We start from the raw sequence: 27,278 nt of genomic DNA, 5'->3' as shown, positions 1-27,278 counted from the left end.
AGCTGAGAATTTTATATCTTTGACTCACAGGTAATAAGTAGTGACCTGGGCCACAGGATGATGTAGCTTGAGCATATATGAGGTCTCAAAACCCGCCCCTGAAGTGACACATTTCCTCCAACAAAGCCATACCTACTCCAACAAAGCCAAACCTCCTAATAATGCCACTCCCTATGAGCTTATGTGGGTCAATCACATTCAAACTACTACAGTGTGGAAGAGTAATTGACTGCGGTGGTTAGAGTAAGAAAGCCCCCCTGCCCAGACTCACATATTTGAATACTTGCTTCCCAGTTGGTAGAACTGTTTAGCAAGAATTAGAAAGTGTAGCCCTGTTGGTGGTGGTGTATAAAGAGATAGTTTGGGGGATAGGGAAAAGCCAAGATCAATTTCGTTCTGTTTTCTCAAAGAAAACAAGAACTTTATTAAAGTAGTAAAAAAATGACACAGGATAATTCCAATGACAAAGGGGGTGGGCCATTAAAAAGGAATTACTTTCAAGAAGGAGAAATCACCTCAGAACTAACATAGAAGAGCCACACAGCAGATAGGAACATAAGTTCATTGAATGCAATGAAGAGCAGTTAAGACTCAGTGGCCAGAGTCTGAGTCAGTGAGCTCAGTACCAGGGCCTGCTGAAGTTACACTGCTGCTTTTTGCAGGGTTGGGTGGATCCTCTGAAGAACCAGCCTGCCTCCATATTAGGCTTAAAGGCCACCTTACAGTAAAGACAAACAGGTTCATTTTTGTTTATGATTAAACCTCTGATTGGGCTATGCACCGCCTGTAACCTTAACCACAAATAGTTCTGTACTGCCTGTTCCAGGAATGGCAATCATTTCTTTGTTTCAAAATGTCATTTATAATCATCTTGCAAATTGTATCAAAGAGACCATAGAGACTTCATCCAGCAACTGATGGGAACAGATACAGAGTCCCACAGCCAAACAATGTTGGGAGTACTGTGGAGGAGGGGAAGGAAGAATCAGAGGAACCAGAAGATTCGATACTACAAGAACATGGCCCACAGAATCAACTGACTGGGTCTCATGGGGGCTCATAGAGATTAGGAAGCCTGTAGGGGTCTGACCTAGGTCCTCTGAATACACCTTATGTCTGAGTAGCTTAGTGTTCTTGTGGGATGCTTAACAGTGGGAACAAGGGCAATCACTGAGTCTTTTGCTGGCTTCTGGGACCCTTTTCCTCCTGCAGGGTTACTTGATCTAACCTTGATGTGATGGCATGTACCTGGTCTCATGCACACCAGTCCTTATTACCTCTGCACTGACAGTTTCATCCTGCATATTGTGTTGGGCAAGTCCTCACTTTTTGTTCCATTTTTTTTCTTGTGGTTTTACTCAGTACACATTACTCTTTAACACTATCTTGTATAAACCTGTACGTTTTTGAACCCTGTGTTCCACAGGAATTGAACTGTAATGTAAATTCTCATTCCAAATATCATTTGTAGGACATATTGATATATGACCATAAACCCTTCATTACACTTGCACACAAAACTATACCGGCCCTCCTGGGAGAACAATTTCATATCAACATTTTTGGAATATCCTGAAATTATCTAGCAGTTTTCAGCACTGTAGTTATGTGGTACCTCTGCTGCTAGAAGGTGAGAGTCTTAGGAGAGCTTTAGCTTCTTCCCAAAAGACGCATGTGCTGAGTGCAGTTTAGAGCTGACCTTGAGTATGTCCAGGCTCTTCCAGACTTGTAATTGTGATCACTGCCAGATTGCCTCTGTGTTTAAGCAATAGCCAAAATAATTTTAATGACACTATTCAAAATAAAGACAAGATCTTATCTTAATGCAGAGGGCATGCTGCATAAAATGTTAGTTACTGTTCTTGATTTATTAAAGTTGTGGAACAGTTTACATTTGACACTAACATAGATTGTTTCAGTATTTAATATTCAGAAAACCAGAAAAGAATCTAAAATTAAAAGGTTCTATACTTTAAAATGGATCTATGAACCACAGGACACTTATCACTGTTGTTGAGATAAGGTTTCACTATGTATGCCGGGCCTCAGACTGGCAATCCTGCCTCAGGATCTCCCAAGTGCTGGGACTGTAGAAATGCCATGGCAGGTCACATGAGGAAGTTAACATCCTCCAGACCCATAGAGCAGTTCCTTGTAAAGACATAAGTCGACAATTTGTGATCAGAAAGGACTGACCATTATTTTTATTCCAAGTTTTGGCTTTACAAAATAGTACTTCCTATAGGTTATGGTAAATGCTGCTGTTCCAAAAGCTTTCATTGTTTGCATTTGAAATTAACTTAGAAGGGCTCTGAAACCAAGCCCCTGCTTACCATTCTTACCCTGATGCTCAGCACCATCCTGTACTTCGACTTTCTCCCTGACAGACAGACACCACACTGCTCTGTTCTTTTCTGGTTTTCTGAACATTAAATATTGAAGCAGTCTATGTTGGTGTCAAATGTAAACTGTCTGTTCCACAACTTTAAGCAGTATCTATATGGTCAAGAATATTCAAACTATATCTCTATCCTGATTTTCCTGGAAAAGCAAATAAACAAATCCAAATGTGGCACACATACTTGCAATGAACTAAGGAAGCACCGCAATCTCCCTCTGTCCTCACAGGGCTCACGTTTTCATCAGCCTCACACAGACACTCCTCACATACCCTTCCCAGGTGCAGACTATTGCAGTGGCCTCTGTTCATTAGCCAGACAGTGACATTCAGGGTTACCCTTGCTTATTCTCCTCCTGTCACCTCTGTCACAATTTAGCAAGTACCATTGACGTCCCAAGTGTTTCAAACATCTCTCCCTTCTTTCTGTGCTAATTGCTACAGGCTGGCTAATCGTCATAATCTCTTACATTATTACATAATGATTTACAACTCAGTAACAGGTTAAACTGAGAAGGAAACTCTACTGACATGTAGCAGTTCATTTATCAAAAAATATTAGATAAAATTGGTGCCATTATTGAATAAGTTCCTAAAAGCACATTATGGCAGTGATATTGGTAGTTTAGTTTCAGCTAACATTGACTTTATAGTAATGATTAACTTTGCATTTGTACTATTTAATGCATGCTATGTTCACATTATTAAGCATGACTTACTGATAGACTTCAATGTATTTATGAAATCACATATAATATCCATTTTGCTTATAATTATCAATAAATGAGACTATTGTAGTAGTTCATGTTCATGGATGCTCTCCCCACATATCCATTGGATGCCTCTTATATTTTATTTGTGAACTGTTAACATATCTTGACTAGAAGTATTATTATAATTGATGAAAATAGACTCTTAAAATCATTAGTCAAACTGTAGTACTATTAAGTTACAGAGTAAAATTTGCATTCATATATCTATAATTCTGTATTTCTTTGATCTTAACCAATATAATAAACTTCTCCCCCCACCCCATCCTCCCAAAAAAAGAAAAAAGGTTATCAGTGAAACTGAGATAGAGTCAGGGAAGAAGTTTCTTTGCTTTTTTAAGCTCTCATAGAGCACTTGAAAATGTAGCATTGCTCACCTAGAAAAGCAATCAGAATTATCTTTTCTTTTGTTTTCTAGATCAAGATTTCTAGCTCCATAAAGAACAAGGCCTTTTGTATGCAGACTCCCCTTATTAACAACCTGCAAGTCCTCAATGAACCTAAAAGAGGTCATTATCTAAATTAAAGGCTGTCAGCTAGAAGAGAGTGTGACCCATTGGTTCGCATGAATGAACTCTTACACTGTTGGTTTTTAACATGTTATTCTAAAACTGAGCAGCAGTTTAGCATTAATAAGATTTTTAAAGAATGGACAATAGCACCCCGACTTAACATGAATGACAACATCATGCTCATTTACAGATTTGCCAAGGGGAAAATGAATATTCTATAAATAACTGTATTGATGGTGATACCACCAACAGAGTGGTAACAATCTATATGATGCTCTCTTAGTTCTAAATAATTCAGTGAGCTCTGATAAAATACAAGGATGGGGCTATTCACTAGCTATATGGAAAGATGAGAGGTGTGACAGAATATGTGTCTCATTCTGACAAAAGCTGCCTTCTGTTAAGGCTTTGAGTTTTGCCCCATGGAAAGTTCTCTTCAAAGAAATTACAATTTTAAAAGCTGAAAGTATCTGGTGCAGTCTCCTGTTTCGGACTACAGCTGGGATCATCTAGAGGAGATTTGTGGGTGTGGCTTTCATGTGATGGAATGAATTACAAATAGGAACAGGCAATTCAAACAGTTTTAGTGAGTTATGGGGACAAAAGTACTTTCCAGTTTACACTTACAGGCTAAAGACATTGTAAAATGGAAAGAAGCCTTTGGATACCTGTCTCCAAACACATAAAAGATAAAAAACATCTTCCTTTCAACCAGAACCACTCACTGACTCCCAGTAACTTTCCAAAGTCATAAACTCAATGGGAAAGAGGACAGGCACCAATAATATATTCTCCAGGCCCTTTCAAGAGTATAGATATTCCTTCAGCCACACATTTCTCAATCTGCAAGATGGATAATACTATAGACTTCAAGGGAATGTGTACTGCTCAAAAAAGAAAGCTCTCCCTCCCCCCAAAAAATGTTACTGTTTGAAAAAAAGAAAAACTATGCAGCATCACTCAGTATGCTATTAGCATTGTAAATATGCAGGTTAGGTCAAGATTCTTGCCAAGTGAATTATAATGTAGTTTCAGCCTGCAGCCATTCTAAGAGCTGAAATAGCTTCTGGAACTGCGGAAGGTAAATGACCAGAAAAGGAAAAAAGCTAAAGAGAAAGGTATCTGGGTCCACCTGAAGTGCCAGCATGCTCCATCCATGCAGAGAAGCACACTTGGTATGAACTAATAGAAAATAGCCTGTGATGTTCAATCTGTGTGCTATGAAATCATGGCCTAATGGATGTACAAATAAAAGAACAAGACTATAAAACTAACCAATGAAATAAACTATTAACCCCAGAGTAAACTCAGATATCAGGAATGTAAAAAGGGAGCATCATATGTGTGTGTGTGTGTGTGTGTGTGTGTGTGTGTGTGTGTGTGTAGGGGTGTGCTTATAGATAAGGGAATGGTAGGACCCAGGTGTTATAAAGGAAGAAACAGGAAAATGAGGGTGAGAGAAAGACTCACTTGGTGAGAAGAGAGGAAAATGTGAGGAAGAGGAGGGATAGACAACTTTAAGGATGTTGGAAAAGGCCATAGGGAATCATATTATTTTATGTTTATTTACTTAAAATTTCATGCCAGGTGGTGGTGGTGGCTGTGGCGGTGGCAGTGGCGGAGGCGGCAGTGGGGGGTGCACACCTTTAATCCTAGGACTCAGGAGGCAGAGGCAGGCAGATCTCTGGGAGTTCAAGGCCAGCCTGGTCTACAGAGTGAGTTCCAGGACAGTCAGAATACATGTATACATATATCTTTAAATGAAGTTATGAAACTTTGGATGGCAATGCTCCCTCTGAAAGCCATAGAATATCTAACAAAAATCCCAGTGCCCAGCAGAGAGAACCTCCTTTCAAGTTGTTGGTCAGGGAAATATAAGAGACTCCCAAAATCATATATGCTATTCCTTGGCCCTCAACTGCCTCCTATAAACTGAAGGAAGACCATACTGCTGAATACACCATGCAATTAAGACAGAGAATTTGGAGCCTGGAGACATGGGCTGGATGACTAACTCTCACAGCAATGAAAGGAACTGTACAAGCTTCCATGGAAGAAAAGCAAGCAACAGCTTACCCAGCTGAAATGCCTATAAACCACAACAATGATCAGGATGGCAGGATATTCCAAAAGGTGCAAGAGTGGCACTGATGAGTGATGGTGCTCTGTATGTTGTGAATGTGTTGCTCCCATTGGTTGATAAATAAAACGCTGATTGGCCAGTAGCCAGGCAGGAAATATAGGTGGGATAAACAGACAAGGAGAATTCTGGGAAGTGGAAGGTTGAGTCAGAAGACGCCAGCCTGCCATCCAGGGAACACCATGTAATGGCACACAGGTAAAGCCATGGAAAATGTGGCAACATATAGATTAACAGAAATGGGCTGAGTTTAAGTGTAAGAGCTAGTCAGTGGTAGGCCTGATCTAATGCCTGAGCAGTTTTAATTAATATAAGTCTCTGTGTGTTTACTTGGGTCGGAGCAGCTGTGGGACCAGGCAGGACACAGGAAAAACTTCTGTTACATGGCACTGATATCCTGAGGATAACTGGTGGCTTGAATGAGAATGGCCCCCATAAGCTCATATTAAATGATTTCTTTCATGAGTTGCTGTGGTCATGGTGTCTCTTCACAGCAATAGAACAGCGACAAAGATAGAAGTTGGTACCAGGAGTAGAGTGTTGCTGGCCTGACCATGCTGCTTGCAACAAAAAGTGGAATTCGGGATTTTCAATTAGTAGAACAGTTGAATGCTTTAAGCAGGGCTTAATGAGCTATACTCCTAGGACCATGGAAGACAGTGGTACTGAGGGTGATTTGAAATGTGGGGCCCAAGCTCATGGGGTTTCAGAGGAGAAGAACATTAATAAGTGGCCTAGAGATTGTTCTTGTGATATTTTGACAGAGAATGTGGCTGCTTCCTGCCTTTGTCTGATGCTACAGTAGAATAAGGGATGGAATGTATTTGCATACGTGAGAGATAAATCATTGGAGGCTACAAGGCTGACTGTGGTAGTGAGCTTTCATGTGGAGGAATTGTTTTCTCTCTCTCCTTTTTTTGCTCCTCATGCCTTTTATAGTGTCTTCCAATCTCAATTAAGTTTGCTCTTGGTGACCCCAATCAATGTCACTGGCGCAATGACGTACTATTTCTAAAACAACTTCATAAAATGCATTTTGTCGTGCTCACATGGAGTGTATGTCCTGAGAGCAGCTGGTAGCCATGTGGCCCAGTGAAAGACATACATGTGAGAAACTGACCTGTCACTGGTTCTCAGCTACATTGTAAATGTACTAGACAGAGGATCCTCAAACTCAGTACAGCCTTCCTATCACCAACCATGGCTGACATCTTGATATGACCAGCCATAGCTGACATCTAATCTTTCACTATGACCAATAGGGAGCTATTTTCAATTTTTTGAACAGAAATTCTGTGAGATAACAAGTATTTATGATTTTAAATAATTTTAAAATGAGGCTATTCAGATTTAGTTTCCTCTTATGTCACCTTAAAATTATTTTTTGAATAGTTTGTATTTCTCATTCACATTGTATTGATTGACTTTTCACACTCTGCTGTTCATAATAATATTACCATTCTCAAGTCTGTACAATCTGTAGCAATGGCTCGACCCTTCCTGGTTTTCTTGAACTAATTGTCTGTTTTGTTTTGTTTTTTTCTCTTTTTGTTTTAATTTCATTTGTTAGTAATTCTTTTTTTCTTTTAAAACTCCATTGGATTTTTAAAATTGAATACTATTTGTCCAAAATATATTTCACTATTTTTCTTTTTAATTATTTCTTCCCACTTCTTTTAGATTTAATTTGCCTTTCTTAGCTTCTCAAGGAAGAAACTGTTATCAGTTATTATATTTTCTTCCTTCTAATATAAATCTTAAAGGAATAATGAATTCTCTAGTACTTACCGTGTGAACTATGCTCCACAGGCAGAATCCTATAAGTTAAAATGCCTCTGGGCAATAGGATGCTACAATTGGAAATGACTTATCTGCTCAAAAGCCTTGACCTGGCGGTCCACAGGAAGGACTTGTTTTGCATTTGGGACACACAGCTAAATCTACAAAGGCCTGTTTCTTAGATATTCTATTATGCTAGCTTTCTTCCATATAGAACTGCCACAGTACCTCTTATATTCACTTACATTTTAGTGCAAGCAAAACCAAACAAAAGTTAAAAGGGTGGTAAAAAAAAAATATCTACCACTAATATTTTTCAAAATAAGCCTCAAAAGACATCTGATTGTTAAGCTGCTGTTTACTTTCTACATAGTAAGTGCACTAGGAAAAAAGAACCTCAGGCTTAAGTCTTTACTTTAGGACTATTGACCAAAGGTTTTATTCTACAATTATAACTATAATTATTCTTCCCTGGAGTTCCTTATCTTTTTTATTTTTTAGATGTTCTGAGAAGTTCATACTGAAAATTAACCTTGAAAGTATGTCATTTCTTTTTTATAGAAAATAAAATTAAAAATTGAACCAGAAAAACAAAAAAGAAGTATGGGTTACAAACTCTTTAATTAATGACAATTGTTGGGAAAAGCTCCACCGCTCAAATATTTTTATCAACTCGATAGTTTCATGAATTATAATCATTTTTTATATTTTTTTTTTATTTTTTGAGACAGGGTTTCTCTGTGTAGCTTTGTGCCTTTCCTGGAACTCAATTGGTAGCCCAGGCTGTCCTCAAACTCACAGAGATCCACCTGGCTCTGCCTCCCGAGTACTGGGGAATTGTAACCATTTTTTAAATGTAACTATTTCCTTGATTTTCCACCTACTAGGTAGGTATTTTGCCAGAATATATTCCTCTCATTATGTAAAATATTTTTATTTGTTTGCATTTACATGACATTGTTGACGCTGTCTGATTCAAGAAATACTTGAGTTACAGTCATATTGCCTAACTGTCAAATAAAAATTCAGAAAGTGTGGAACTGAGAACAAGAAGTTAGAGTCTCAGTTGAATCTTTTTACTGTCATTTTTACTCTCATCTAACTATGTTTTGTTGTTGTTACTGTTTCCAATTGTGGAAAGTAGTTTGAAAATAGGTTATTCAATGTGGCTACACTGAAAGGAGTGTCAGAGATCCAAGGACTTCTCAAGTTCTTCAGGGATAGAACACGAAGGCAGTGTTTAAATACAAGGTAAAAGAAATGCATCACTGAGCAGCCCAGTCAACACATGGTCCCTTTTTGTTGTTGTTTGGTTGTTTTACTCTTTTTTTGGGGGAGGGGTGCCACCCAGCTCCCAAATAAAATCACACACGGAGGCTTATTCTTATAAATGCCTGGCCTTATCTTGGCTTAGTTTCTAGCCAGCTTTTGTTAACATATCTTATTCTGTCTACATTGGCCTCTGGGCTTTTCCTGTTCTCTTACTTCTATAAATCTTACTCTTATTCCGTGGCTTGCTGGGTAGCTGGGTGGCTGGCCCCTGGAGTTCTTCTCTTTCTCTGGCTTCTAAATCTCTTTCTCCCCAGATTTCTCCTTCTGTGTATTCTCTCTGCCTGCCAGCCCCACCTATTTCTCTCTCCTGCCTTGCTATTGGCCATTTAGTTTTTTTTTAGATCATCAGGTGTTTTGGACAGGCACAGTAACACAGCTTCACAGAGTTAAACAAATGCAACATAAACAAAAGTAAAACACCTTAAAATAATATTCTCCAACAGTCCCTACCCATCTGTCTCAGCTCCATCTCTCCTGCAAGAACTTCTGACATGTACATCTTTATCCAGAAGACAAGGTCCTCCTCTAATAAGCTACTAGAGCCTCAGCCTTTTCCTCCCCCAACAGTAGATTCCTAGGGGATCTCAAGCTTGTTGGGGTACAGGGTGTCACCCTAAATCCAGTAACAATCTTTTTGACCCAGATAGGATGAACTGTAGAGCTCAGAGAAAGTTGTCCTCAGATGGACAGCAGAGACTGAAAGGCGAGAGATATCTGGAGTTTATTACAGGGACATTTTCCTGTCTTCCCTCTACAGCTGGCACCAGCTGCTTCTTACCTCTATTTGGTGACAAAGAAAAATGAGAATGTGGATTTTTTTTTTTCTAGAGGATTCTGGAGAAAGTCTGACACTTGATTTTTTGGGGTAACTACCCTTAATTGACCAATTAACAGAGACAAACTGACAATACAAAGCAGAAAATGGACATTTACTCAATTTAGTCGCATTGGAAAAAGGGACAAATAGATCACTGGGCCCCTGAGTCCATCTTCAACCACCTGCCATCTTACTAAGACATCAATTGCTCATTGGTATTTGAAGTTTCCTTCCAGTATCCTTCTCAGTCAGTTAGCATATAGTATAAACAAAACCGTATCAGAGAAAATAGCAGAAAAAATGATGGGGGCATTAAACAAACCCTGTTTCTGAATTATGCACTTTTTTATATTACAATGAAGTTACATGAAAAATAATGGCTTAAAAAATTCAATAGCTCTTCTTTGCTCTAGTTGATTCTTTTTATAATTAATCTTGAAAATAAGAGACAAAATAGAATTTCCAAAGACCTAAAGTTACTAAGCATTTTCAATAGAACAGTTTATTTGATACTTTAGGAAAATTCAAGCACATTTTAAGAGTAAGAGGACTTTAAAGAAGTCCAGATTTAGGAGTGTGATCTGTGTTCAGTTTCTCCATGTTCAGCTCATGCTAGAATTCAAAGCTTAGATGTCAACAGAACATCATGGTAGGCTTACCCAGCTGACAAGTAAGAAAAGTATTATACATGACATGTAAGAACTCTTACATTTAGTGATGTGCAGTTTTATAATGATTTATAATTATTCCTTTCTGCTGAGTGTAAAATAATGGCTTGTAAGAACAAATTATCTCTGTTTGGAAAGTGTGAGGATACACAGGGAAAAACAAAGATCTCATCCACAAAGCCTATAGGCTTTTCTTCTAATTCTTAGGATTTAGGAGATAATTTTTAAAATAATAATTAATGAATCCCAGAGCATCTTATCCATAAGAAGATCTGAAAAGCTTTGGGAGATTATGTGTTCAGTCTACAGTCTTTAGCATGTATAAGGGGCATGATCAAATTCAACTTTGTAATGGTTGCTATGTGTTTCTATTTTGTATGCTGAGAAAGTCACATTCTCTCTCCTTGGAAGAGGAGAGCTTGCAGTAGTTATCCTTTCTGAGTTTCAACTGGCACTCATGTTTGCCAGTTTTATCAATTAACAGTAATTTAATGGCTGACTAGATGTTGAATGATATATATTTTCCCTTCATTTATTTATTAAGCTGTAGATATATTTTTAACAGACACTAGGATAAGATGGCAAGCTCAACTCATTTATGACTTTTAATTAGAGTATCATTGGAGATAAAGAATTAGCAACTGCAGAATCCATCATGTAAAATCCTAAGATGTGAACATTGTTAACATACAGTATACATCAAAGTGTGTTCAGAAAATGTTCAAAGTGTCCCAAAAGATTGACTGATCACATACTCATCATTTTTTTTCTGACTCCAATAAAGAAACTGGATTGTAGGTGGGAAGCTTACAAGTCAGCATGCCAAATATGATTACAATAAGAACCTGGCACATCCCTCAGAAGGGAATAACTGAAAAAACAGAGGCACAAGCTGAATTCCAATTATCCAGGAAGAGGCCTCAGGTAGAGGAAGGAGTCAGCTGTATTTAATGCAACATCTTCAAGGGAATATCTTAATCTAGTTCCTCTGTTCTAGGACCCACAGAAAAGAATGTCAGAAAGTCTTCAGCTTCTGCAGGCTGGAACTCAGTAGGGGTTTTTGAAACTGACTCCAGCCTAGAGCCATAGCTACTGCTCACAAGCAGAGCTGCTCCCACCAGGAGGTCAATCACGATCAGCACAGGGTTGTATCTAATTTCACTGCTGTACTCACTTCAAGAATTGTATTCAATTGAAATTCCATGTAATAGTCTAGCATAACAAATGGGATTTACAAAGCTAGATTAGTTCACTATGTGTATCGTTAAAATATGTAAGAATTACTAACTGACAAAATATAGAATGTGATCAACATTTTATTAAACCCAAGGAGATGGAATAACAAATGCCCATTAAAGACAAAATAATTAAAAGGAAGAAATCATGAATGAGCTAGTAGGATTTAGTACTTAGCTTATATTTTCAGTACAGTTTGCAAATAAAATATTTTGAAAAAATATGATATTGGGTAAAACATGTTAGTAAAATGTAAATTATAGGGCTGGGGAAATGCTCAGTGATTATGAATGTTTCTTGCTCTTGCTGAGGAACTGAGTTTGGCTCCCAGCACCCACATTATTTTTTACAACCAGCATTAATTCCACTTTCAAATCTGATGCACTCTTCTGACCACTGCTGACACAGGTACATATTTGGCACACATACATATAATACATAATATAAAATAAAAATGATAACAACAACACAAAAGTAAATATTAAAATTTTAAAGTATTACTATTGGAACCAAAGAATAGTGTTCATATTCATCCAAATGGTACAGGGAATATTGACTCTGTAGACAAGGTAATTTGAAAATTCATATGTAGTAATATATTGTGTACCCTAATAAACTTGCCTGGGGTTCGGAGGACAGAGCCAGCCACTAGATTAGACATAGAGGCTAGACAGTCGTGGCACACACCCTTAATTCTATCACTCACGAGGTAGAGATACATCTGGATCTCCGTGAGTTCAAGGCCACACTGGAAACAGAGCCAGACAGTGGTGTCACATACCTTTAATCCCAGTACTGGGAAGCACACATGATTTTAATCCTAGGAAGTGACAGCAGGGCAGAGAAAGGTATATAAGGCATGAGGAAACAGAAACTAAAGCAGTTCAGCTGAGAGCCTTTCCAATGAGGACTCAGAAGCTTTCAGTCAGAGGATTCAGAGAGTTGGCAACGTAAGGTTGGCTATGGCTTGCTCTGCTTCTCTGATCTTTCAGCTTTCACTCTAATATCTGGCTCTGTTTTTTTTTTGTTTGTTTGTTTTGTTTTTGTTTTTAATTATAACACATTTAAGATTTCAACAACAATCACATATTTCAAATGCTATGGGAACTTACAATGGAAAGTCCTCCTCATGTCCCACAGTATTAATGAACTCTAGACACCCAGGACACAACCTTCTGGCTCTGGATTTCCTACCTACTAGCCCTTCACTGCATGTAAGTGTAAGGTCATCTTGAATTGTTTGGCCAAAAACATCTATGACCTTTTTGTTGTTTCTGAACCTTTTCAAATGCTTTACACAGATCCCTTCCCCAATGAGGTATGTAGAATTTGGTTATAAGGAAAATAAAATCAGCTTTTATTTACCCAAGTATGAAAATGTCACCTCCATTAAGGCACAGACAGATTTCAAGGAGACCATCAGAAAAGGGATTATCAAATCAAAACCTAGTCAAGATATGCAATTCAGTTTGTTCAGTTATTTTCAAGGAACAACATGTAATGAGATGCAGGTAAAGCCACGGAACACATGGTGATACACAGATGAATAGAAATGGGTTAATTTAAGATGAAGGAGCTAGCTAGCAAGAAGACTGCTATAGACCATAAAGTTGGTAATTAATATAAGCCTCTAAATGATTTTTTTAATAAAATGCTGTGGGACCTCAGGGCTGGGTGGGACCGGAGAAACTTCTGCTACAATCAAGATACGTAATTCAGTTTGTTCAGTTATTTTCATTAGTTTTACACTCACAATACCTCCTAACTACATCTTATACTTCTAGAAATTAGTTTATAGTGATAACATTTTAAGTAGGGATGATGTAGCTATTAATGACCTAAAGGCCTCAGTAGATGAGAAGCTCTGGACAGGAAAGTTGACTTGATTGACAGCATTTGTGGAAGCTTGTGATGAGGTCCACATACCAAACCCTCTGGTGTCTAGCACCTCTGCTGCAGGGGAAATGACCTGCAGATGGATGCTTTCCATACCCAATCTTCCCTTTTCCATCCTTTAAAACCCCAAGGTGTGTACCGCACGTGTGCACGCTCTCACTTTTGCAGGGACTGTGGCCCTCAGTTGTTCTGATTAAAGAACAATCCCCCTTCTGGAGATGCCTGTTAGCTTTTTTCTGTTTCCACTTCACATCCATCAATCCCAATCTAACATTCATCATAGGCAGAAGCAGGAAACTGATAAACTGTGAACATAATATCTGTATACCACCAGGCATGGCAGCGCAAGCTCACAATCCTAGAACTAGGGAAGTGGAGTGAGGAGGTCAGGAATCCAAGCTGGCTTTCATGACATGGTCAGCTTGAAGCCAGAAGACTCTACATGAGACTCTGCCTCAAAGATAATGGCAAAATGCTTGGAGGCTCTGATGGTTGGAAGTTGCCGTCTACCATAGCCTGGCAGCTCTCCCAATGCTTAGCAACGTGGATGACACCCCACCCCCAACCCCACGTAGAAGGTGCCCTGTTCTCTACTTGACCTTATATGGAGACTGTCTGTAGGCCCAGATGCCTGACTTATCTCTAGTATGACTCTTGACACAGTTCCCCGCAGAAGCTTTCCCCCTGCTGCCTATATGGTAATTAAACATGCTAGGAGTATTACCATAGGACCTTGCTTTCACATATGCTAACTAAGGCTTTACTAGGAACCTTATAATAGGAATGTGCTGCTTAATGCAAATTAGGTGATGCCCCAGCCTTAATATCTCTTCTGACTCTGGAATAAAGCTGAGCTGACTCATGAAGTCATCTTCTGGGCATTCTCTCCATTGTGCTCACAGGCCATGTAAAGCTCTCTGTCATCATTTCTGTCCCTTGTCTTTGTGGACTGGTGGCCAACAGGCCATGAGGGGAAATGGGGTACCCCCACAGCAAAACATATGTCAACATAGCATACAATCTAACTTTTGGTTAAACTTGTGTATCAAAAGACAAGACTGCCACACTAGAGAATATTTAAAGGTACCATATGAATGCCTATTTTACTTCGATGACCAGATACCAAGGACCTCCATGAAATATTAAAAATTCAGTACAAGAACTGAACTTCTAATTAAAACAAATTTTATTAATATAAATTACATTCAAATTTGGTGACGAAGTGGAAATTGCAGTTAGAAAACCCCTGCTGTAGAGGACAAGACAGTGGAAGGTGTTCTCGAAAAGTATCTGTGTGAATGTCCATTTCTGGAACTGAAGCCTGTGTTGGTCACACAGGACAATTTACACACTGCTCTGGGAGAAGTACACACAAACACGGAAGAACTGCTTACCCTGCCATACCTGTAAGGATTAATTCTCATTCATTTCTGCTCAATGAGGAACCCAGACAGAAGAATGGAAACATTCTCTATGAATTCCATGTAGTTACTCCACAGTGGCTATCATAGATATTTACAATAATAAACTTCAGTACCGCAGAAAGGCATCCTGACATTTCCTCCCCTCTTCCTTTCGACACATATTGGTTTCTTACTAAAATCCTTACCAGCAAGAGATAGAAAGTGGAAGAGATAATTGTTATAGATTTTCAGATTAATAGCCTTTAATATAACAGATTTTGTTAAGTTTTGCTGTTCACTGAGGGTCATACTGCAGTATCACACAGAGAGGCTAAGGAGATTCCAACTTAACCATTCAGGCACAGGAAAACAGCCATGTTAACAATACAGAGACTGTATAGTCATGCCTGAAGTGGCATGCTAGTCAAAATTTAAATAATATTCAGCCTGTAAAAAAGTTTTTGAAAGCCTCAATATATAGTTCTTTCCAGTTTCTGAGGTATAGATACTCCCATATGACTGATTAATATAATCGAGGAAGATGCAGAGACACTGTTTCAGGATGCTTTCATCACATAAGACCAGTAGGTGTGAAAACATTCACAAGAGACTGTCAGAGGGCAAACTTATCCACTAGATACTTCATTAACACCTGCAGACTGAGGTGTACTGGGATGATTATGACCAGAACAAAATCACTTTCAAAAACCTGCCTTTATAATGCTATATAGCTAATTCCCCGGTAAAACCAAGGTGAAGAAAACTCAGTAGACTTCTCAACCTTTAGACAGTGACATAAATGGATTACTTCATAGCTGATGCCCACTTCCCTTTGCCTGACAGATTAGGGAAAGATTGGTCTTAACTTCCTTTTTCATAGAATCTGAAGAATTTCTGAGTACTTATCTGTACACCAGAACTTGAAGCTATTCATTGGGTGTAAGAGGGAAGCTAAGGCGCAGCAGAACACCTGCCCTGTGCTCAACACCCCACAGGTAACAGGAGACTGAGCAGAGTGTAAGCAGGTCTACAGACCTGTGGCAGACCAGCAGGAGCAAGCGCTAACTGCAGAGCAGCCCTACCTCTTGAAGCACTCTCTTCATCTTCAGAAGCAGCGTCTTCACGGCTGTGCACTCCTGTAGCATCAGTCTGAACGGCAGGGAATCTACACCTCCATTTTCTTCCACACCCAGCAGGGGCCAGTCTGTGGAGGGACTGTTGGGCATTCGGCTGACATGGGAACACCGGGCTTCTTGATCAATGTCTTTTGTTATTTTCAGGGAAAGGCTCCTAACAAGAAACAAAGATCAAAAATTACAATGTGGTGTGCTTAAAGCAGCATTTCCTCCAGTGTCAATCAGTGTTAATATAACACTAAATACTTCCTGTGAACTTTGTCATTTTCTCAAGTTAGCCTTTGAAGTACTCAGACCTTCAGCAGAAATTATGAATTGCATATTTAGTGGTAAAATTCAATGAAGATTACAGTTTTAGACCATGATATTTCCTCAATCAGTATTTCATTTATACATGGTGCTTATTTAAACCATTTATAAATGTTGAGACAATAAAAACCACTAGAAGACAAATTTCATATCTAAAGTTTCTGATGATATGCTTACATTAACTTGAATGAAAATATTCAGAGGCTAAATTGTAAGAAATTAGTTTAATAGATACTGATTTAAATTGCTAAATAGACCAATAACAATTTTAGTTAGAAAGGCAGCACACATAGGATTTTATGTTAAAAAAAAAGTGGCATAAGTAGAAAATGTGTAACTCCACAGTGGCATTAGCATGGAAAGGAAGAAAACTATGTCACACCTGAAAAACTGTCAGTCCAGCACGAGGCCCATTTTTTTCTGAAGGCAAGTAAGTGACAAAAGGAACATTGAGGAAAAGTCCCCTGCTCCAGACCCCACACACAAACACAGCCCACGTGTCTAAAATCAGATGCAGGTTTTTAAAAGGTCCCTCCTCCTTCTGCACCAGAGATATGGATGCTGACTTCTGAAGACAGTTCTCCATGCCCTGGTCCTGAGGTATAGCAGAGGACCCCAACACACCATGCTGATTAAGGCTTATCTTCACTTACTTTCTCATTTATTTCCACCACCTAACTTGCTGTCCTAAACCCTCAGCTACTTTCTTTGTCTTGTCAATTCTCTATAATCTACCCTTTGTTAGTTAAGATGTGTAATAATTTCAGCACTAACTGTCCTTTAAGTCACTCCTCACTCCACTGAGTGCTGGCTGTGGGTGAAGTCACACCTGTTAGTAAGTTGCTCATGTTCCCATAATAAACCCCTCTTCCCTCAATCTAGTTTACAGGACCCTACCTGAGGAACCTGGGAGGGTAGGGGAAAGAATCAGAGCCTGCATGAAAAACAGTGTTTTCTAAATTGGTAAGAGATATTTTAACAGAGGTGGATGACAGTCTAGTAACAAAACAAACACTCGTTACAAGACTCTCAGAGACATAAGAACTATGAAAGTATCAGTTATGTTTACATGCATGTGCACTGTGTTGTTATCTGGAGAAATCTTACACTTAGCTCTAAGTCCAAAGCTACTTTCTGCTTCTGCAGCTTCCTGAGACTAGGGTGAAGATACAGCTTTACCTACTCCTTACTTGTTAAATTTGAATATAATGACGCATATGAAAGATCACCATGGGAGTGGGACAGTACCAAACATGCTCTACATGCTTATGTACAGTTCAAAGACAGATACAAGATTATAATAGCAATAACTAGCTTCTCACTTTAGCTGATTTTTGTAATTTATGCTTATGATTATAAGTAAACAATTGTTATACAAAATCATATAATTCAGATTTTAAATTATTTTTCTCTAAGTAATCTGAGTTTTGTAGAATAATTGAAAAAAATATTTCACTTTTTGCATCTTTGCCTGAATTTAATAGAAAGGATCAGGGCAGCGCTTTGTACATTCCCAACTTTGGTTGCTAGTGCTTACGTCATGCAATTCAGAACAGATAGGAGAGAGAGAGAGAGAGAGAGAGAGAGAGAGAGAGAGAGAGAGAGAGAGAGAGAGAGAGAGAAGAAAACTGGAGATCTCTGCAACTGTCAAATATCTAAGATGGGCAAGAAACAGAAATACACACGGAAGATAAAATTAGCCATGAGTTTTATACTTCAGCAGTTGAAAGAGGTTTTTCACAATGAAGATTTTCACAATTTTTTTCTCAATTGTGAAAATCCACAATCCGAGGCAAGTGATAGTGGCTGAAGTTGTGAGAGCTGAACACTGCCATCAACTCTGGAGGCTCTCCTCAGCTCTGCACCTTTTACTAGTTGATTCCAAATAATAATTACAAATGAAAGCATCCTAAGATATTTTACTTGCATAAGAAGAAGCAGATCTATTACGAGAGCACAGTGAATACAAATCAGATGGGATCAGCAACAGATTGCTGAGCTATCCTGGTCTTCAGGAACACTTCTCACACTGCCAGTCCCTACACTTATGATTGTGACCATTACTTTTCTGACTGATTAGAGCACAGGGCTTATGTTTAATAACAATCAATAGCATAATTAGTATTGTAAATATTAACATTTTTAAAAATCCGAACATTATTGTACCTAAAGCACCCAAGTGTCTAAGCAAATTCAATAAAGAATGATCCGATGGTGTGAAAAGCACAAAACATTCTCACAGGAGGTCCTAGTTCTGTCCAGCTGGTAAGTGTGGAAGCCCCAGTGCTCTTGTGATCATAAGTAGGCAAGGTTCAGAGGACAAAGCAGCTCCTGAACTTGGGGTTGACACGCCACTTTTGGCTGTCTTCTGATTACTGGGTTCAGTAGTTCATTAATCATTAAAACCACCACAAACAAAAACAAAAAATGCACTGTCTACTAGCCACCACTCACCCAGGTTACCTACAGGAACATTTGTAGGATTGTATGAAAGTAGCCACACATTCCCTCAAGCCCAGAATGGATGAGAGTCTTTATAATTTAAATTTTAGTTATATTTATGTAAGACTGAATTGAGACTTATGGACCTTTCTCAATTAATAACTAAAATAAATGAGTTCCCATAAAAAAATAGTTGAAATAATAAATGTTGTAGTAACAGTATTCTCAAAGACCAGAGGATTTGAGAGTATAAACTGGTACTGAAAACATTTAACTTTAATCTACTGTAGTGAACTGACTTCATAGGGTTGGCACTCGGAGTCCTTGTGAGATAAGAATTATTTTTACCAAGCTTTCTAATATAAATCTATTTTCAGTATGACAGACAAGCTTAGTGGAGAATATATTTCTTGACACAAAGTACAGAGGCATTAGAGGATTTTTCCTAGCCACAGAGAAAAAAAAAATGAGCATTTTTACAATATTCCTCTAATTTTTTTTGAAATAGAATACCAATTTGATAGTGATAAACTTTCTTTGCACTACAAGAACTTTTTCAAATCATTCAAAAACACTCCAATATCAAAGTTAACATAAGCCATGAAATGCAAGGTGTGTCACCCACCAGCCTCTGACTACCTTCCTGTCACATGAGCTGTTCGAGAGTTCTGCATTCCTGACATTCTTCACTGTAGAGACTGTCTACAGCCAACATGTACTCCAGAGACATCGCTACTGGAATCTGAGGAATCATCTCAGTGACTTACAAATCTCCCAGGAATAGACAGGTCACAGTCACCTAACCTCTAACCACCCAAAGAAATAAGCAAACAAAACAAACCAGACTTCCAACAATATATGTAGATTTATAGATAATTAAATAAAAAACTGAATTTGGGAAATCTGCTATATATATATATATAAAATTTTATGAAAGCTTAAATTATTTGTGTTGGGTTTAAGCTGAGTTGGAGTTTGACTAAGACACATACAGCAGCATAAATATAGATTAATGAACTGACATCATAGAGTGTAACCTAAACTGCCTGTTCAAGGAATTATTCATAAAATTCTAATGATCATTTCATTCATCAATCACCTGTTTCTTCTCAATGTATAGTGTCTCTGTTGTTTTGGGAAAAATCTACTTTGAATTTTGTTTCTAGTTGAATCTTTGAACATTTAGACATGTTTAAGGACAGAATCAACATTCTCTCACTCTCTCTCTCTCTCTCTCTCTCTCTCTCTCTCTCTCTCTCTCTCTCTCTGTGTGTGTGTATGTGTGTGTGTGTAAAATGTAAGAACTTAATACTTCACCATTAAATAAAAAAATGTACACATAACTAGTTATTTTACCACAATCTCTGATGTAGACAAAAGAAGGTTAGATTGAACATATCTTGGAATAACCTACAAGTCTGAGCCACTGTCGTTTATCCACATCTCACTCACATCACATCCTTACTCTTGATCCCTTCACAGTGCCCTCACTCATGCAATGCCAAACTCTGCCCTGCCTCAGAGCCTTTACATATGTGTTTTCTGCACACAAACATTCCTTCCTCACCTTCAGTTTCCCTTCAAGATATACATTTAAGGGAAACTTTGTACTCGGCAAGTACATCACCCACCAAAAGTACACAGATTCCCCTTTCTAGTAAGCTTTTCTTCACAGTAGTTACTAAATGTGCAGTTAAGACACATTTTGCAGAGATCACTGGGAACACACTAAGCTACACACTTCATGTTCTACATGTAAGCGAGTGCTTCACAAGGTACCACCACAGTCACCTTTTAAAATATTGCACATCAAAAGGGAAAAGACAGATGGATTTCCAGGTGCCCAAAGGAGAATCAAAGCAGCAACGTTTATGCAAACTGCCATTTGCAGTGGTTTCCTTTCCAATTTTGAGGAAAGATGCATATGGTGAGGATGCTAAGCTGCTCAACAAAAATTTGAACGTTCTTGCTTTGCCTTAAAAAATAGTGTTTATCCTGGCTGTCTATCATTAGAATCTTCTCTACAACCTAATGCCTCATGGTTACTTCTCTCAGGCTCTCTGTCTGTGATATGACATATGCCTTGAAAGGAAATTTAAAGATCATTATACTTATTAAGAGTTGGAATCAAGGAACACTGAAATGTTTATAATAAGATGAAGAAAATAATGACCCAAATCAGTGTTTATAGAAATTATCCTACATATGTAAATCTCTGCTCAAATGCATATGTTTTTCATTGTGATTTATCATATTACTACAGGTGTCCTATGCATCTAGTTTTCTGTAATTGGGCTAACAATACAACCAGATATCCTTCCCAGAGAACTAAAACACACTAAACCCAAGGCACCTCATATACATGGAAATAAATTTAACTCTTGTGTTTTTCTCTGATACTGTAAAAGTGATTCTTTAGAAAAATCTCCCACTGCTCATTCTTTCTCTATCTAATAGATATGGATCAGTTTTGTAAACCTGTAAAATTTTTACTCTCAAGTATTCTATGAAACCCATCAATCAAATAATGTAAATTCTCTGATGCACTGTCACATTTTTGTGTTCATTTTCTAAACTGTACATTTCACTTCTGTGATAATTTGGATAGTTACCTGTACAGTTGTCTATTGATATATGGAAGATGATTATCTAGGAAATAGTAGGAGCATAGAGAGATGGATTAGTGGTTAAGAGTATGACCTAATGTGCTTCCAACTGCAGTGATAAACACTGTTTAAAACTGACTTGGAGGAGGAAAGGGTTTAGAGGCTTACAGATCCTGGGAGACAGTCCATTATAGAGGGAAGTCTAGAAAGGAATTCAAGGCAGGAACCTGAAGCAGGACCTGAAGCAGAGAGCATAGCGATATACTGATTATTGCCTTGCTCTCTATTATTTTCTTAGCTAACTTACTTATACAACCCAGGGCCTCCTACTAAAGGATAGCACTTCTACAGTGGCTAGGCCTTCTTACATCAATTATAAATTAAGAAAATACTCTATAGAGAAGCCAAGGCAATTATCCAATTGATATGCCCACCTTCCAGCTATGTCTAGGTTTATGTAAGTAGTCAAAGCTATGATAGAGAGTGCATTACTCTTGCATATTGTCTATGTTTGACTCTCAGCATCATGTCAAGCTGCTTACAACTCCCTGTAGACTAACTCCAGAGAAACTGTCTCTGTATTCTAGATTCTTCTACACCAGCACGCACATATGTATATTCTCTCTCTCTGTCTCTCTGTCTCTCTGTCTCTCACTCTCTCTCTCTCTCACACACACACACACAATTAAAAAAACTATAAATAATATAAGAAAAGTAAACTAGAGATGAATAGTCTGAACTCTGAAGAATATTTCCCTGAAAAGCTTCTGAAAATGTTAAAAATCACAAAGACGAAGACCACAAAATGTGTGTGTAAGGAACCTGAGAATTGACAACAGATACCTATGAGAACAGATAATTCATAAGGCATTTGACATACATATTTTAACTAATTTAAACTATTTAGTGAAAAAATACAGTAGAGAACTCATTATTCACTCTGTTTTCTTTGAAAGTTCAGAAATTCTGGCTCTATTACTGTTGTGTTACTATGCACTTCCACTCTACAGTAAGAATTTTATTCTTTCAGCACAGTATAATCATCAAAACAAGAATGATCATTTATAAAATGGCAACCACATACTTCAAAATATTTATTATCAATGCTACTCTTTTTATGTCCTTTTTTTCATTATAAAAATTATGGGAAGCAAAATACCAGGTCATGCTCATTTCACCCAATTATCATATAGGAAATTTAATTAATCATTCAGAGACATATTTCCTTTATAAAATCCATTTTGTTTCACTAACACATAACAATTACAACATGTAATTATTTAAAAGCTTGTATGTAGATATTTCTTTCATGATTATTTATTTAAATGTGTCTCTATGTATATTTGCTTCTGATAATTGCATTATACAAGTGCATCTTGAAAATATCTTCAAAATTCCCTTCTAGGTATCTGATTAAAATTTACATAAATATTTTACAAATGTGACTGTCAATTGTAACATATGAAAATATCATGTGCTATCAAACTGCTTCAGTGGTTAAGAGCATTGGCTGCTCTTCCAGAGGACTTGGGAAAACTGAAGTTTTCCCAGACCCACATAGCAGTTTACAAGTCTGTAACTCCAGTTCTAGGGGATCCAACACCCTCTTTTTGTTTCCATAGGCACTAGGTGTCCTCAAAGTTCACAGACATACATACAAACAAAATACCCATAAATATTACATTAAAAAAGAAGCTATGTTGTGCTTGAGATTATCTTAAAACTAAAATCTGATATAATACAGATCATAGTTATGTGCTTAGATGGTGAAACCAATAGAAAACTATGTTTTTTGAGGAGTTAGATTCATGATCTTCATCCTGAATACCCAGGATTTTGCTATCCAAGTGCTAAGTGTTACCTATGGAAGTATAATCTAGGGAGTATTAATTTTTAAAAGACAGTTCTTCCTCTGTAAATTGGCATAAAAATATCAAAAATAATTATAATATACACATACACATAGACATATATAATATTCATATGTATTTAAATGAGGTGGATTATTACTTTGTGTAAATCTATATGTATGCAGTTATAAATTTGATAAAGATTAATAAAATCCACATAAATCTTAAAAAATTATGTACATAACATTCTTTAGTAAACAAAAGTAATTTTAATGGTTTGTATTCAGTTTCAACCAGAAAATGATTAAATATTTTCTATAGTACACAAGAGACAGGATTCCCAAATGCTTTGACAAAACCATGCATACACACATACACACACATGCGTGCATCATATATACAAATTTACTTGTATATGAGTTACATATATCTGAAGTCTATAGTTTTATTTCCAGGCAGCTCAAAGATAACTTATTTTGTCTTTATTTGTTAACCATTTAGTCTTAGTTAAATGTTGTGGGAACTCTCTCTTTGGGGATACGTAAACAGACATCTTTCCCATCTATAAGATCAACGACAAAACTACAGTTCCAATAAAGACCAACTAGGGAGCCAATGAGTTCATTGGGCTTGTGTGCTTATAGAGTATGAAAGTAGGTTACTTACAAGATTATGAATGACCATGGAGCAATTGCACCACCAGAAAGTCTCACCACAAAATGTATAATGATGTCCCCATAGCAGTGTGAGTGAGTGCCTTCAGTTAATCTTTCACAGTATACATACTGTACACCTCCAGAGACCAGGATGTTACATTCAAATAGGATAGAAATATGGAAGGGAGTGGCCAGAATCTCAGGTAAGAATCCATTGACCTTCCCCACTGTGTTCTTCCATGAATGAATATGAAATCAATAAGGAACTCAGGACCTCTTACATGTCATGGAGGCTCAGATGAATAGGGCAGCTATCAGGCTTGGAGGATAGTGTTTTAAACTCCTCCCCGATTTATGGGTCTCTTCTGAGTGGGAAGGCATTGTTACTAGCTCTTGAAGTTATTATTGTGACTTCCCTGCCACAAAATAGTGTAGATGGGAACAGTGAGCTGCAATAAACCTCTTCTCCCTTAAGTTGCTTTTCTCGGAGTATTTTTAATCACATCAGCTGAAAAAGAACTAAACACTAAATAGAAGGAAGCATGTAGTACAGTAGAATAGATTAGACAAATCTTTTCACAGTCACTGCCCATGAAAACTCCATCCTTTCGGGCTAATGCACTGTTAGGCACAGCGCAGATCCCACCCATTTGTATCCTCATACCCCATCTCCAACTGTTCATATTGCTTTGGGCTGCTTGCTCTTCTCAGGGGTCTGTGTATGTGTCTGCTACTGTACTTGCTATGCTGTAATCTAACTCTTTCAGGTGACTGTGGAATCTTTAAGCATGCTTGGCAATTCTAAGAGCCTAGCTTCCAGTAGGATCCTAATAACTATCTGTTGCATGGGTGAAAGCAGAGCGATTTCACATATAGACAGCAAATATGCTAAAGATTGTACATGATTAGCCATAGATTTGTGGGTTATAATTTCTCGTGAAAATTTGTTAGTTTTATCCTTGGAGAGTTACCAAGGACAACCCTATTGGACGTAAAAATATTCACTCAGAACCTTAGGGATAGATAGCAAAATAGTCCAACTACTCTGACATGCAATACTGACTATGACAGGAAGAATGATAAAGGGTGGAATATGAAGAGGCATCAAGCAGTTTCACAAGGAGACAATGAAGGGCTTGCGTATGGGTTTAAGTATAGCTCTGACTATTGTGGGATTCCTGCTTTCCGTGAGACAAAATAAAGTTAAAATGAAGAGCCTGCTATTTAATGTAAACTTTCTATTTAGCTTAAGGAACACTGCCATTTATTTACATATCTTTCCAAACAAGTAAATCTAATTACACTTCTCACCACAAATCATTTGACCTACAAATGAAGCAACTTCAAGTTCTGAGTGAAGTATAATGTGTGCCTGTAATTGCATTAACAAAATAAAAGGAAGCTAAAAATTAAAGTCTTTGTAGTCAATGAATAGTGCTCCTTTAATTACCAACACAAATTCTATCCTCAACCATGATGTTTTAAAGGCTATTTTATTTCTCAATTGCATTATTACTAATATACAAAACACCACAAGCTATATTTAGCCGACCTAAAATATATTTCAGAGGGGCCACAGTCCAAGTTGGTGACAGCTACTTTTAGCAGCCCTTGCATTCTGTAGTAAATGGAAGGGCTAGCCCCACAAGCCCTACCAACACTAGATAGTTGCCACATTTTTATGCAAATTTGAAAAAAGCAATTATAGATCTCAGGACTAAAAATATGGTTTGTAAAAAAAAAAGACAAAAAGAATTACAATATTTTAATTATCAAATTTGTTTTAAATATTTAAGTACTTAGAAAGCTATGGCATTAGTATATAGTAAATAAAAAACCCTAGTTAAAAAAAAATTCTTTTTAACAGTTTAACAGTATTTCTTAAACATATGAGAACAGTCACTAATGATTATTATGATAATATGTAACGATTTCCTAAAAAAACTAAAATTGTGAAATTTTGTCAAAACTAATTTCCTGAGAAAATGTGTAGATAGCTTACAGTATGAAATTACTTCAAACATATTGTAATTCCAATGGCGATGTCAAAATCCCCATAAATATTCAGAGGGCAAACCACTGTTGACAAGGAAGACCTTTAAAGATGTCTGACACAAAAAATGTAATTACTTTGTAAATAATAGAAACCTGACCATAAATGGAAAAGAAACAAAACTGATGATTCCTTCTTTCTCTCTGAATGGGACCCACCAATGGATGTTGCTAAGCATACAAGGTCTGATTACCAGTATCAGAGCACAGCTTAGTTATTAAGTAAATGCCACAAAAATGTCTACAGTACAAACTCTTGCTGCAACAAACAAAATCCTTGATGTTTGTAAAAGAATCTGAGGCTAGACCTTGAAACAGGGGACACAGATTGTCATATTGAACTGATTAAATGACAGTTTACAGTAGCAAACTTACCCTTCCTTATTGATCAATACAGAAAAACAAAAATGATATTCCAATCATACATTTAACATGATGCTGTGGCTATAATCTCAAGGTCAGATAAGTCAGGAAGCACACAATGGTTTGTGTTGCTGTTGACAAGTCCTTTCTAGCTCTGGAAGCACAGTCACATAGATCCCTGGGTGCTGTCTTCTTTTTTGAATGTTATCTCTGGTTCTTTCTCTCTGTGCTTTAGTGTACTTGACATTTAAACATGATAACAGTGGCTGTGGGTGGTAGGGCTTCTCTTTCAAAGAAGCAGTCAAGACACAGATTGGTATCAATGTTGTTTTTTTGCAAGAGGGCTGAGAATAAAAAGGAAATACGCAGACTTTCTCTTAGCATAGCCAAAGAGGAGCTGAGAAAAGGATCCCCCAGTTCATTCTTTACCTCAAAACTGCTCACTTAGTCAGGATAACAGAAAAATAGACTTCAAAAATCAAACAAGCCCATTCAGAGTACACAAGATCCAAATGGTAAAGTTTGCTTTCCTGTGTCCACCCAGCTCCTGAGTCCTTGCGTTTCTGCAGCTGCTCAGACCCTAATAAACACACACATGCCAATATTATTTAAAACTGCTTGGCCATTAGCTCAGGCCTACCACTAACTAGCTCTTACACTTAAACTCAGCCCATTTTTTGTTAATCTAGTTGTTGCCACGTATTCTGTAGCTTTACCTGTGTGCCTGTTATATGCTGTTCCTTGGACAGCAGGCTGGTGTCCCCTCTTTCCACAATTTTCTTTTCTGTTGGGACTGGGGATAACTCCAGCTACAGCTTGTTTCATATCTACTGTTTTATATTTGAAAAGAATATTCTAGGCTTTAAACACAGAAAGTCTGTCCCCAGTGTGTGCATCTTCACCTCTCTACCCT

At 37.6% G+C, this 27,278-nt stretch overlaps 1 protein-coding gene across 1 annotated transcript in view; it reads right to left on the bottom strand.

Moving 5' to 3' along the window:
- Positions 1-27,278, bottom strand: part of Ccser1 (coiled-coil serine rich protein 1) — a 486,840-nt gene that overhangs the window by 223,812 nt on the left and 235,750 nt on the right. Inside the window, exon 5 of the mRNA XM_059257903.1 lies at positions 16,034-16,241. Coding sequence (XP_059113886.1) covers positions 16,034-16,241 — 208 coding nt within the window. The remainder of the gene's footprint in view (positions 1-16,033; positions 16,242-27,278) is intronic.

The sequence above is a fragment of the Peromyscus eremicus genome, chromosome 3 (genome assembly GCF_949786415.1).
Source record: "Peromyscus eremicus chromosome 3, PerEre_H2_v1, whole genome shotgun sequence".
Taxonomy (NCBI): domain Eukaryota; kingdom Metazoa; phylum Chordata; class Mammalia; order Rodentia; family Cricetidae; genus Peromyscus; species Peromyscus eremicus.
Note: the sequence above shows the minus strand (reverse complement) of the source record. Positions and strands in the feature narration are given on the sequence as shown.